At 43.3% G+C, this 14,870-nt stretch overlaps 1 protein-coding gene and 1 long non-coding RNA gene across 6 annotated transcripts in view; one reads left to right on the top strand and one right to left on the bottom strand.

The window, feature by feature from the left end:
- Window positions 1-9,467, bottom strand: part of LOC140385527 (uncharacterized) — a 42,305-nt gene extending 32,838 nt beyond the window's left edge. For both annotated transcript variants that reach the window (XR_011933395.1, XR_011933394.1), the window contains exon 1: window positions 9,031-9,467. This is a non-coding gene — a long non-coding RNA (uncharacterized lncRNA). The remainder of the gene's footprint in view (window positions 1-9,030) is intronic.
- Window positions 8,628-14,870, top strand: part of tcea1 (transcription elongation factor A (SII), 1) — a 79,186-nt gene continuing 72,943 nt past the window's right edge. Inside the window, exon 1 of one of the 4 annotated variants that reach the window (XM_072467756.1) lies at window positions 8,628-8,783. Coding sequence is in view for 2 of the 4 variants with exons in the window: in XM_072467754.1 (XP_072323855.1) it covers window positions 10,160-10,303 (144 nt within the window). In the remaining 2 variants the exon portion in view is untranslated. Of the gene's footprint in view, window positions 8,784-9,641; window positions 9,862-10,138; window positions 10,304-13,065; window positions 13,088-14,870 lie in introns of those variants that run through there. The other 3 variants (XM_072467755.1, XM_072467754.1, XM_072467757.1) reach the window with 3 other exon arrangements.

Below are 14,870 nucleotides of genomic sequence, written 5' to 3' on the forward strand. Positions count from 1 at the left end.
AAAACAGGCCTAATTTGTATAACCTCTCCTCATAACTTAACCCCTGTAGGCCAGGTAACATTTTTGTATACCTACGTTGCCCTCCCTCAAGGCCAAAATATCCATCCTAAGGTGTAGTGCCCATATCTGCTCACAGTACTCCGAGTCGGCTCTAACCAGAATGTTGTAAAGCTGCGTCCTTATAGTCGAGTCCTCTAGATATAAAGGCCAGCTTTCCTTTAGCCTTCTTGATTACTTTCTGGACTTATTTGTGGCATTTTAAATATCTATGCACCTGAACTCCCAGGTCTCTTTAAACATCCACTCAATTTAGCTTCATATCATGGGTGGCACGGTAGCACAGTGGTTATCACTGTTGCTTCACAGCGCCAGGGACCCGGGTTCGATTCTCGGCTTTGGTCACTGTCTGTATGGAGTCTGCATGTTCCCCCGTGTCTGCATGGGTTTCCTCTGGGTGCTCCGATTTCCTCCCACAAGTCCCGAAAGCCATGCTTGTTAGGTGAATTGGACATCCTGAATTTTCCCTCAGTGTACCCAAACAGGCGCCATAGTGAGGTGACATGGGGCTTTTCACAGTAACTTAATTTGCAATGTTAACATAAGCCTACTTGTGACACTAATAAAGATTATTGTCTAGTAAGTATCGTAATCTATCCGTGTTTGGTCCAAAATGGATAACCTCACACTTGCTTACATTGAAATCTATCTGCCACAGTTTTGCCTATTCACCTAGTCTATCAATATCCCTTTGTTTTTGTTTTTTTTAAAATATATTTATTAAAGTTTTTTAACACAATTTTTCTCCCTTACAAACAATAACCCCCCCCCCCACCGTAACAAAAAAAACGAGAAATCGCACAGAGCAAGATATATACATGGCAAAATGATATATTTACACAGCTTTGTACACTGGCCCTCACCCGTACGTGCCGGTTTCCCCAACCCTTCATCAATATCCCTTTGTAATTTAAAAAATATATATTTTTATTGAGTTATTTGCAACATTTTTATAACAATAACAAAAACAATAACATTAACACGGTAAAATAAACATTTCCCCACCCGACCCAATCTTCACACACCTCGACCATCTAACACCTATCCGCCCCGACCCCGGAATGCTGCTTCTACTGACATTTTAATTTTCTCCGAGAAAGTCGACGAACGGCTGCCACCTCCGAAAGAACCCCAACATTGACCCTCTTAAGGCAAATTTTACTTTCTCAAGACTGAGAAACCCAGCCATGTCACTAACCCAGGTCTCCACACTCGGGAGCTTCGAGTCCCTTCACATTAAAAGGAACCGTCTCATTCGGCCCATCGAGTCTGCACCGGCTCTTGGAAAGGGCACCCTACCCAAGGTCAACACCTCCACCCTATCCCATAACCCAGTAACCCCACCCAACACTACGGGCAATTTTGGACACTAAGGGCAATTTATCATGGCCAATCCACCTAACCGGCACACATCTTTGGACTGTGGGAGGAAACCGGAGCACCCGGAGGAAACCCACGCACACACTGGGAGGATGAGCAGACTCCGCACAGTGAGCACACGGACGTATGCAAATTTTCCCCGCAACAGCCAATCAGCAACTCCGCTCTACTGCCCTCTGCTGGAGTCCTCTCATGTTCCACATAATCAGCCTGGACGGGGGCTTCCACCCCCCCCCCCCCCGTGCCGACTAGCCATCACTCTTTTGAGGCCAACCCCGAGTACCCCCATGAGCAGCAGCCATTCCCAACCTCCCATTTATTCCCCGATAATAGTTCCTCCCCTATCAGCAAAACAGCCTCCCCCCACCCCAACAGCACCAGAAACCTCAATCCCCAGGTCAAGTACCAGTTTAACACTTGCTCACCCCCCACTGCGCTTCCGAGAGTCAGCTGAGCCATGCTGACCCCGATAACCCCCGCCCCTGGCGCCAAACAGTCTGTCTCCCTATTGTTCGAATCTCTCCCCCCCACATGAATAAATGTTTTAACAGCATCACATTCCCCAGTGAGTAAACAGCAGCAAAAACAAAAAAAGATGAAATTAACACAAACCAGTGAAATGACAGTCACTTAACACACAACCCAGTCTCCCGAAGAATAGCTCTAACTTCAAGACCCCCACCCCCACCCCAAATCCCTGCAAGACAAAGCACACTCCAACCATCATCACAGCCCATCATTTCACCCAGAATGACATAAAATCTTTTTTTGTTTAAAAAACCAGTACAGTATTACGAACCACCGCTACAAAACTTCTCCGCAGCTTAAATGTCCTTTAAATCGTCTCCAGCTTCTTTTCTTTAATGAATGTCCATACATCGTCCAGCGTCTCAAAATAAAAGTCCCGTTCCTCGTGCATAACCCACAGCCGCTCTGGGTACAGCATCCCGAAATTCACCCCCTTCTTGAAGAGCGCCACTTTTGCCCGATTGAACCCAGCCCGTCTCTTGGCCAACTCCGCTCCCAGGTCCTGATAAATACGCAACTCACAGTTCTCCCACTTGCTGCTCCGAGCTTTCTTGGCCCACCGCAAGACCTGTTCCTTATCCGTAAAACGGTGAAAACATACCACCATGGCCCTCAGCGGGTCATTCGCCCTGAGATTCCTCGCGAGGGCTCGGTGCGCTCTATCCACCTCCAGGGGCCGAGGGAACGCCCCAGCCCCCATCAACTTCTCCAGCATGCCCGTCACATATGCCCTCGCATCCGATGCCTCACTGCCTTCAGGGAGGCCAACAATTCTGAGGTTCTGCCTCCTGGACCTATTCTCCAGGTCCTCCAGCTTCTCCTGCATCCACTTCTGGCAGTCGTCCAACACCTCCACCTTATTCTCCAGCACGGTTATATAGTCCTCCTGGTCGGATAACTTTTGTTCGATCTCCTGTATCGCTTTCCCTTGGGTCTCCTGATTCAAGACTACTTGATCAATTGAAGCCTTGATCGGGTCCAAAGTATCCTTTTTCAGCTTGGCGAAGCAATCCTCAAAAGGCTTCACCAGGTGCTCCGTCGATCACTGTGCCGTCTCTCCTCGGCCCTTGCCCTCCACCATGCTGTCGTTTCACACGGCCACTTCTGGTCCAATTCTCCATACACCAGGGAGGGATTCCTACTTATTGTAGCACAGTTCACCGATTTATCCCATAAAATCCAAGAAACGTCGGGGGAAAAAGGTCTGAAAGTCCGTTACAGGCGGCAGCTATCGAATGTGCGACCTACTCCTCCATGGCTGCCACCGGAAGTCAATCCCTTTGTAATTTTATGCTGTCATCTACATTGTCTACAATACCACCCAAATTTGTGTCATCAGCAAATCTGGATATATGACTTTCGATACCATTATCCAAATTGTTAATGAATACTGTGAACAATTGAAGCCCCAACACAGATCCCGGTGGTACACCACTAGTCACATCCTGCCAATTTGAGTGCCTACCCATTATCCCTACTTTCTGTCACCTGAACCAATTTCCCAGTCATATCAGTAATTTGCCCTCAATTCTATGATCTTCAACCATAACAGCTTCGTACGTGGGACTCTGTCGAATGCCTTCTGGAAATCCATATGATACAACATCCATTGGCATTCCCTTGTCCACAACCTTCGTCACCTCTTCAAAATATTCAATGAGGTTCATCAGCATGACGACCTGCCATGAATCCATGCTGGCTCTCCCTGATTAACTGAAAATTTTCAAGTTGTTCAGTTACCCTATCCTTGATTATAGATTCCAACAATTTCTCCACCACAGAGGGTAGGATAACCTGTCTGAATTTGCTGGTTTCCTCTTTTGCCCTTCTTAAAAGGTAGAGTTACATGAGCAATTTTCCAATCCAGGAGGGATGACTCCTGAATTTAGGGAACTCTGAAAGATTATAGTTAGGGCATCTACAATGCGTTCCCCTACTTCTTTTAACACCCTCGGGTGGAAACCGCCAGCTCCTGGGGATTTGTCACTCTTTAGTTACATTAACTTCCTCATTAACTATGTTTTACTTATGTTTATTTTACTTAGTCCCTGCCTCCGATCCACTATTAATGTCTTCGGGACTTCTGGCAAGCTATTCTATTTTACTACTGTAAATATTGAAGCAAAGTAATTATTCTACATGTCTGCCATTTCCCCATAATCATTGACAATATCCCCACTTTCAGTCATTAGCAGGCCAATATTGCTCCTGACCACCTGCTTTCCCTTTCTGTAATAATAAAACCTCTTATTGATTTTGATGTCCCTTGCAAGTTTCCTTTTATAATCCCATTTAGTAGCTCGAGTTGTTTTGTGGCCCTTTGCATCTTTCTCATTCATTGTATCTGTGCTGTTTTTTGCATGTTTGTAAGCCCTTTCTTTTAGTTTTATGCTGTCCCTTATCTCTTTAGTTGTCCAAGGCTATTTTTCTGTCAAGTGGAGCGGTTCCCTCAGGGGTATAAGCTGCATTAAATGTTCCTTTAAAATCTTCCACTGTTCTACCCATTAGCAGATTTTCCCAGTTTACTCTGGACCGTCTCAGTCTCATTTCCTTAAAGTTGACCTTACATAAATATAAAATTCTAGTATCTGATTTGTGCTTTTCACTTTCAAACATTACATTAAATTCGATCATGTTATGATCACTATTTGATACAATTAGGTTACTAATTAAATCCAGCCAATTACTCATTACTAAATCCAATATTGCTTGTCCTCTTGTTGTATCCAGGACATAATGCTGCAGGAAATTATCCCTTACACACTCCAGAAATTCACTACTTTTCTGACAGGTGCTTGACTGCCTCTCCCAATCTATGTTAAAGTCTCCCATGAAATTACTTTGCCTGTGTGACACACTTGCCTAATTTCTGCATTTATACAATCTAGCACTTCTGCGTTGCTACCAGGGGGTTATACGCAACACCCATTACAATTTTAGATCCTTTACTGTTCCTCAATTCCACTCACAAGGTCTCCACTGGATGCTTTCCCCTCATTATATTTTTTCTGACCAACAAATTTACTCTGTTTCTAAATCAGTAAGGCTACTCCCTCCTCCCCTTTTCCCGATCCGCCCTGTAAACCTTAACCTGGTAGATGAAGTTCCCAGTCCTGACCATCCTGCAGCCATGTTTCAGTAATCTCCAATTTTCATAATCTCCAATTTAAATTTGTGCTTGCATTTGTATATAGAATGCTTTTTGTGGGCCATACACTCTAACACGTCCTTCAACACTGATGCTTTATTCACCTATTTATTATTTCTCTCTTCTGGTTTCATCAATATACTTCTTGTGGTTTTGCCATTATCTGCCATATCTGAAGGAGGATTCCTGACTGTTTCTTTACTCTCTGTCCTGTGACTTGTTTTTGAAATTGAATTGACTTCCCTCACAGCCTCTCCCCTGGAGTTATCATTTGGCAGATATATGCTGCTCAATCAGTGACCATCTTCTCCTCATTAGAGGCAGAGTTTTACTGCACAGAAAGAGGCCCATCGGGTCTGCACCGGCCATCAAACACCTACCTATTCTAATCTCATTTTCTAGCACTTGGTCCATAGCCTTGTATGCTATGGTGTTCCAAGTGTTCATCTAAATGTTTCTTAAATGTTGTGAGGGTTCCTGCCTCTACCACCCCTTCAGGAAATTAGTTCCAGATTCGCACCACCCTCTGGGTGATAAAAGCTTTTCCTCAAATCCCCTTTAAATCCTTACCTTAAATCTATGCCCCCTGGTTATTGACCCCTATACTAAAGGGAAACATTTCTTCCTTTTTACCCTATCAATATGTCCCTCATAATTTTGTACACCTCCTCGGAATGTGGCGACTAGGAGCTTTTCACAGTAACTTCATTTGAAGCCTACTTGTGACAATAAGTGATTTTCATTTCATTTTCTCTGCTCTAAGGAAAACAACCTCAGCCTAACCAGCCTCTCTTGACAGATAAAACGCTCAATATCAGGAAACATCCTGGTGAACATCTTTTCTAGATCAATCATATCCTTCCTATAATGTGGCAACCAGAATTGCACACAGTACTCTAGCTGGGGTCTAACCATCGTTTTATACAGCTCCATCATAACCTCACTGACGTTATATTCTATGCCCCTGCTAACAAAGGCAGGTATCCCACATGTCTTCTTAACCACATTATCTACCTGTCCTACTGCGTTCAGGGATCTTTGCACATGCACCCCAAGGTCTCTCTGGTCCTCTGTACTTCTTAGCTTCATATCAATCATTGTGTATTCCCTCGCCTTATTAGTCTTCCAAAAATGCATCACTTCTCAGGGTTCTTTTAAGATACTTTCAAACAATATTTTTGCAGTATTTGGAGTCTCTCACATGTAATATTTAGTGGCTTGAGAACTATTGATATCTAATAGACAGTGACAAAGTGTATATCTGAACAAAGTGTATATCTAATTTCTGCTGCTAGCAATGTCCTTGGTGAAGATGCGACAGGTTGTCCATTCTCCATCAATGTCACTCCAAGAGCAGTTTGAGATATGCTACATTGTACAATTTCTTCCTTGAGATAGCTATGCTGGCAATTCTAAGTTGTTGCAGTGCCAATTCCAGCAAATTTCCTTTGAACCGTCCTGTATTTTTCTGTTAAATCTAAGTGCTTTTGTAATGCCCAACAGATGTGAAAGAAACTTACTCCAATATTGAACGGGTCCAAGCAGTCGCTTCATCCTGCTACATCAGTGTCAGTATCTCAAAAACTGTTTTAACTTTGGATGAATGAAAAAAGTATCTTTGATTTAGCAATGTGTTTAATAAAAGTACCTTCTTGTCTATGAAGTTTCATTTTATCCATGTTTAACACCACCCCATCATCATTATGTTAATGTAAGAAAGCCTCTAGGTTTGTATGGTGATCTCAAATTGCTACTTCAAGCTTTCTCACAAACGTATGAATTAGGAGAAGGATTAAACCGCTCGGCCCCACTCTGCCTCAACCACTGTTCTTCCAAAGCTAACCATTACAAATTCATCTGCAATCACCTCTATCCCTTGTAGTCCTTTCACCAGCTCATGTACTGTAATTTGAAAACTTCTATTGCAGAGCTGATGCAAAATGCAATTTATTTTCAGCAGTATAATCCAAAAGGTCTGTGAAATGTTGCATGATATGTCAACTGTTCATTGAGAATCACCTGTCAAAATCCATTGTGAACATCAAGATTTGTAAAGACTTTAGCACCATGTAGCTATATCTTCAAGTTTGTAGAGAATAATGCACTCCGTTGAGAGGCATGTTCAGGTTTTAAAGATCTAAGCAGATGCATAGCGAGCGATCATTTTCAATTATCACCACAGAACTGATCTGAGGTCAACATTGATGCAGAAGCGATAATGCTCTGTCTGACTAAACCTCAGCGTTTCCTTCAGCTTATCCCTTTAAGGTACTGGTACACTGCTGTTGGGGAGTTGGTGGTGTAGTGGTAATGTCATGGACCTAATAATCCAGAGATTTAGGTTAATCCTCTCGGGGCATTGGTTCAAATCCCACCATGGCAACTGGTGGAATTTGATTCAGTTTCTAGAATATAAAGTTAGTCTCAGTAATAATGACCACAAAACTATCTTTGATTATTACTAAAACCCATCCAATTCAGTAATGTTCTTTAGGGAAGGAAATCTGCCATTCTTACCTGGTCTGGCCTACGTGTGATTGACTTGTAACTGCCCGGTACAATTGCCAAGCAAGCCACTCGGGTTAAGGCCAATTAGGGATGGACATCAAATTGAATGGTGGCCTTATCAACAATGCCCGCAAAAAAGTAACATGGGATGTGTCGGACTGAATCTACTGCCTTGTTGAACCTAATTGGCACTCTCCCTCAACTTTAGTCCTTGGTTATAGTTGTGCATGCACGTGGGCCAGTTGCGGCAGTTCTAAGTTGTACCCAATGATGTTCATGCCCAGATATGCATTTCTTTCTCCAGTAGGGGTCATATGTAATGCTAAGAATGAACTTATAGCCCAATTTATAATTATAGTCACCATGTTGGACCAAAATTCCTACCTCTCCCTACATAATTGTGAACATAAGTGGTTCCACCTTTTCAAGTTTAAAATCTAATTATTTTTCGGTATCGGAGAAGCGGAATGGTGTTACATTGTGCACTCATGTCTATTTTAAATCATAGGCAGTGAGACTGCAGCTTAATGGTATCACTCAATCACCCAAACCTCATTGATGACAGACTTATTTAGTCCTTGGTTCACCATCTATGACTATAACTTCCTGTCTGTAAGACCTTCAAGCTATACTGAATTGAGGAAAGTGGAATTATATAGAATCCCCTTGGGCTGTATGACTTACATTGAATGTATACAATGAATATTGCCTGTATCACAATTGTATTGAAGCACTTCAAAGTGCAACATGATGTAGAAAACTCTGTGATGTTCATTTTGAAATGTTTGTAATGTTCTTTCAGATATTTTACAAATGAAGTATATTTTCATAAAAAGGTGCATAAGGCAATTATTTTCCAGTGTTTTCCTATTTGCTATTTCTGCATCCGTTGCAAATTTCCCAAAAGCTGGGCACAGCCCCTCTGGGGACTCTGTTTCTTCCGCAGTCCCAGCACTCAACACGCGTTTGAAGATTCTTCCCAGTGTTCTCTTGCAGGTGGCCTTGCTCATACCTTGGCATTTCCCTACCTTTAAGTAGAGCTATGATGTGGAGATGCCGGCGTTGGACGAAATGGGCACGGTAAACAGTCTTACAACACCAGATTAAAGTCCAACAGGTTTATTTGGAATCACTCGCTTTCAAAGCGTAGCTCCTTCATCAGGTGAGTGGAGCGAAGTAGAGCAATTAAACTCTGCCCTCTCAAATTACTAGTTGTTGCTTGCACGCCCATATCTTCAACTGTGTGACAAATCTACCTTCAACAAGGCAAGATTAACCTCTCAAAGCAATCTTCACTGTAACCTCGAATCAATCTGCACTTCCAAACACAAGTCTGTCAGGTACCGGTCATAAGTTTCATCAATATCTACTCTCTCCTCGCAAACACATTTCTCTGAAAAAGGACCTACTTGTTTGGTTGGCAATAATGAACTTCCTCAGCGCCGGCTTTACCGTGTTCCTGTCTCCAATCACAGCCTAGCTTGCCCACATGGAGCAGACATTAACTGCTTCTTCCCAATTAGTGTGAAATGTTACCACCTGCACACACGTCCCAACTGTCGCGAAGAGCAGATTTATCAGGCATTGCTCCAGCTTCTTCCACTTTTCCCGCAGTGGTGACATGGCGCCTCCTGATGCCATCAGGTACACACTTTAAAAAAAACTTTTTTTTAATTAAAAAAAAAACCCGAGCTGCCTGCCGAAGAAAGAAAATACACTCGTTTAACAATCATTATCGTCGCAGCCATTCTGTGGCAATACCTCTTTAAAAACAGTCGGCAAAGCCGTGCGTTGTCAGAATAACAACGATTTATTAAGCATTTAAAAAAACAAGTCCGTGTGGGTTTGAGCAGCTCAGACCCCCACACAGGAGGCAGAGCGATGGTCTGATCACCAGCTGCCAAATCACATGACGGCCATTCAGCCGCCCTGCCTCACACGTCAGCCGGGGGAGGCTGCTGCTGCTCAGCGCCGGGTGTCGATTAGTCGGGTCTGCCCAGCGCCTTTCCTCTATTTACATGATGGATTTTCCATTACTTTGGGCTCTCTCTATGTGAGTATTTCGCGCTTGCGGCTGAGCAGAGCTGGAGGGATTCTGTTAACGTCTCGGACCAAATTAAAAAAAAAAAACGCCACATCTGGTCTGTTGCAAACGCACTAGCGGGATGAGTAAGAAGGAGGAGGAAGATATTGTCCGAATCGCGAAGAAGATGGATAAGATGGTGTCGAAGAAAAGCACGGTGAGCTGTTTGAAGCCATTTACCTTCTAACTGTCAGAGAAAGCCGGGGCCCCGCGCGCGCGCGCGCGTCTCCCTCACAACCATTGATTGGAACGTTCCCCAGACCGCGCGCGCGCATCCGCAACAAATGGAACGTTTCCGGACCCCGCGCGCGCATCCCTCAATAATTGGAACGTTCCCGCGCGCGCCTCCCTCGCTCCCACAACTACTGGAACGAACTGTTTTCCGACCCGCCGCGCGCTTCCCTCACAACCATTGATTGGAACGTTCCCGCGCCTCCGCTCTAACAATCAGCCGAATGTTCAGGGCGGCATGCGCCTCCCGAGTAACAATGAAGAGAACGCCAGCGGCCGGACCAGTGCACGGTTCATTCGCTGACGGGAGTGCTATCCGACCTGACTGCTACCTGCTTTCCTGGACAGTTGAACTCAACATGGTGGAGGTTTTACAGTAGTCACTGAATATGACGGAGTTTCACGTGTTCCGAATATATATGTACACGAATAACTGGGACCCGAGCATTTGCCGTCAAACATAACCACAAGCGATATGAATAAGGCTGAGATTCACTGGTCTGCGATTGTATCTGACGTGCACGGGCGTTTATATTACCTGCGGAACATGGCCAGAATAGAAATTAAATCAGTCACATTATTTTTCTCATTCATCCGATGCTGGATGAATTATGGGGTTACTGCTCGTGTTCATTTCAACTCTTTGTAGCGTTTAGCCAAATAGTTGGGTAATGGCCAACCACATCAAACAACATATTCTTAAAAGACTGCCTCTGAAATGGTAGCCACTCATCGTATTAATAGCCTGGAGGTTCAAGAATCGGTGGAAATGACACTTTACTGGGAGGTGTGAAGTTAGGATATAAAAACCAGAGTAATTGGGAATCTGAGCAGTTTACGCACTAGAAAAATAAGTCCATTAGAAAGGGTGCATCTAATCAAGTAGAGTCAGCCTGGTTTCATAAAAGAAAAATGCCTGACAAATTTCTTATAATTCTTTGGTGGTGATGAGCAGGGCAGATAAAGGAGAACCAGTAGATCTATTATACTTGGATTTCAAAAAAGTGTTTGATTGTATATAATATAACCTTTACTGTCACAAGTAGGCTTAAATTAACACTGCAATGTAGTTACTGTGAAAAGCCTCTAGTCGCCACATTCTGGCGCCTGTTCGGGTACACGGAGGGAGAATTCAGAATGTCCAAATTACCTAACAGCATATCTTTCAAGAATTGTGGGAGGAAACCGGAGCACCCGGAGGAAACTCACGCAGGGGATTGAGGTGCTGCAGAAAAATCGAATTAATAAGATAGCCTGTGGTATATATATATATATATATATGACTTGGACGAGGGAAGTGAATATACTATTGCCAAGTTTTTGGATGACAAAAGATAAGTGGAAAGGTAACTGGTGATGATGACAAAGAGTCTGGAGGAATATGGATAGGTTCAGTGAATGGACAAAATCGTGGTAGATGGAATATAATGTTGGAAAGTGTGAAGTTCTGCACATTGGTAGGAAGAATAAAGGTGCTAAATATGTAAATAGAGCAAGACTGCAGAAAGCTGCAGCTCAGGAATTTGGGGGTCCTCGTGCATAAATTACAAAAAGCTTGCATGCAAGTTCAGGTAACAGGGAAAGCAAATGGAACGTTGGCCTTAATTTCAAAGAGAATGGAGTATAAAAATAGGGTATCTTGCTAAAACTATACAAGGCACTAGTTAGACCACACCTGGAATACTGTGAATGGTTTTGATCCCCTTATCAATGAAAGCAATACTGGCATTGGAGGCAGTCCAGAGAAGGTTCACGGGGTTGACCCCAAGTATGGAGGGATTGTCTCAGGAGAGGTTGAGTAGGTTGGAAGTGTACTCAATTAAGTTTAGAAGAATGAGAGGCGACCTTATTGAGACATGTATGATTCTCAGGGGACTTAGTGGGGTAGATGCTGAGAGGTCGTTTCCCCTTTTGGATCAGTCTAGGACCAGAGAGCATCATTGCAGTAGGGGTTGCCCATTTAAGACAGCGAAGAGGAATTTTTTTGAGGGTAGTGAATCTGTGGAATTCTTTATCGCAGAGGGCTGTGTAGGTTGAGTTGTTAGGTATGTTACAAGGCTGAGATAGATTTTTAATCAGTGAAGGAATCCAGGGTTACAGGGATAAGGCTGGATAGTGAAGTTGAGGATTATCAGATCGGTCATGATCTCATCAAAAGGTTGAGCAGATTTGATGGGCCTAATAGTTGACTTCTCCTATGTCTTGAATCTTATGGCCTTAGTTTTTTTATTAAGGAAGACTCCTGTACTGAGAAGGTACAAATGGTTTTGTCCAAATAACGATGTGCAGGTAATTTCAGATCATAAGTTGCCTAATTATTTGGTGATGCATTTAATATCCTGCACTGTGCAGCGCTCCATGGTCATGGTTGGGCCCCTGCAAATTACTGGAGCATCATCATCTAGGTGTGAAAATTCAGTTAAGTGCCATTTAGGCAAGTACTTGATCATGGAACCTACCAAATTACAAGCACAGTGAATAATAGACAGACTGCTCAAGTTAAAGGACAAACCATTTACGTGATCTCTTCCATGACCTCAGGGCGGACAAAGCACTCCACAGGCAATTAATTATTTTTTGCGATATTGTCACTGCAAATACAGAAACTCTTTTGCATAGAGAAAGATCATGCATACAACATTGCAATCACTTAGATGTAACTAAGTGGTAGAACTCTCAGTCAGAAGATTGAGGCTTCAAGTCCCCACCAAGAGTCTTGTAGTTACAGAGCTTGCTGAAAAAAGAGACATGTCAAAGCTCTGTGTCTTGCACTCATCAGGACACTTCGCACGAATACCAGCATAAGGGGAAAACAACATGTCTCTTTTTCAAAAAACTTGAAAAGATGATTTAGACTGATACTTTACCGCAGCACTGAGAGAGCTGCACTGTTGGCGATGCTATATTTTGGGTGAGATATTAAACTGAGGTTCTATCTGCTATCACAGGTGGATGTAAAATATCCCATGGTGTTACTTCAAAGAAAAATAGGAAGCATTTGGACTCTTAGCCAATATGTACCACTCATCCAACATCACTGATTTCTAAATAGTGCGCTGAAAACTTTTACATTTATCTACACAGGCAAACTGGTTAGTCTGCATCAAATTTCAACTGAGACAGTACCTCCAGCCGTACAGCACCAGAATAAGGTTTGAACCCATGACCGTTTAACTCTTGAATTAGGGTGCTAACACTGAAACAAGCTGATGAAATATGTAAATGTTCAATTATTAAATTATATTTTTTAATTTATGGTTAAACCGTTCAGGGGCTTCCATTAAAAAGCCTAAATTGGCACAGCTGATATTGTGTTGAAGGCCTTTTTAGAAAGATGACTGCCAAGGTATAGGAATTGGCCTCAGTCACTTGACAATGCATGGCAGAAATTAGAAATTGTTCATAGACAGCATTATCAGATTGAGGGCCAGCTAACGTGAGCTTCCAAGCAAACAGAAACTATGGCATAGTTGTACTCCTGAATGTGTTCGAAAGAATTGGAGAGATCCTCCCTGATTGTTAGAAATGCAGGTCCCTTTAAGAGAAAACCAGGACTAGCTTCACAGTGAATTGAGAACTTGCGATGCTCATCGAAGCTGGGGTTTTTCCCAGTGGGGGAGGCTCTTGGACAGTGAGAAAATCAGAAGGGAAGAGTAGAAACCAGTGTGTACGCTGAACTATTGTATCACAAAACTATTGTAAATCATCAGAACGTCTCCTACTGCCTAATTTGGCAAATAGACATTCACGTATTTAATAATCTTTATTATTGTCACAAGTAGGCTTACATTAACACTGCAATGAACTTACTGTGAAAAACCCCTCGTCGCCACATTCCGACGCCTATTGGGGTATACAGAGGAAGAATTCAGAATGTCCAAATTATCTAACAGCACGTCTTTCGGGACTTGTGGGAGGAAACCGGAGTGCCCGAAGGTTACCCAAGCAGACACGGGGAACGTGCAGACTTCGCACAGGCAATGACCCAAGCCGGGAGTCGAACCTGGGACCCTGGCGCTGTGAAGCCATGGTGCTAACCAGTATGCCAAAGTGCTGCGTATTCAACATGGTAGCAGAGGATGGATCTCAATCTCTTCAGATGGGAAGATAAAGAAAACAGGAAGCAATCCCTGTTTCTGACAAAAGGAAACCTCCCAGCAGCTTTTAAGGTAAAATGGCGGAGTCACACTGCAGGATCACATTATGGTTATCCACCTGTCATTTTGGAATTGGAACCATACGAGCGATGGCAGATCATGGCGGAGATGTGTCTGTACGGAACAGGTCCTAATAGATGGGCCCAGGAGGAATGCTTGGGGGATAAAGATCAGGGTAGATTCCCACTGATTTGAACCATTTATTCTTGGAAGTGTAACTCCGTAATTACCAAAATGGCTTTTCTTCAGGGTAACCCAAGAGGGAAGTATTCTTACAACCTCCAAAGGTAGCACCAGGAATAGAGGGGTAGCTCTGGAAATTGAAGAAATGTCTTTATGGGTTTAATGTTGGGTGGGGTTACTGGATTATGGGGATAGGGTGGAGGTGTTGACCTTGGGTAGGGTGCTCTTTCCAAGAGCCGGTGCAGACTCGATGGGCCGAATGGCCTCCTGCACTGTAAATTCTATGATGATGTTTCCCGGGTATGGTATTTTTTGCTAAGTTTAAAGTAAGGGTGCTCACAGCTGATCTATTACCACTGTGTAAAGGAAAACCTTTGGGTATCTTTATGATGCATGTGGATAATCTTATGTGGGGGGCACTAATGGCATTGAAAAATGTTAATCAAATTAGGGAAAAATTTAAAATTGATGGTCAAGCGTCTGGGGTTTTCAAATATGTGTGTTTGAAGATTAAGCAGGATGAGTCAGATGTAGTTTTACATCAACAGCCTTTCTTGGCCACCGTCAGTCCTGTCAAACGTAATTGTACGAGGTC

This window comes from Scyliorhinus torazame, chromosome 11, assembly GCF_047496885.1.
Source record: "Scyliorhinus torazame isolate Kashiwa2021f chromosome 11, sScyTor2.1, whole genome shotgun sequence".
Classification (NCBI taxonomy): domain Eukaryota; kingdom Metazoa; phylum Chordata; class Chondrichthyes; order Carcharhiniformes; family Scyliorhinidae; genus Scyliorhinus; species Scyliorhinus torazame.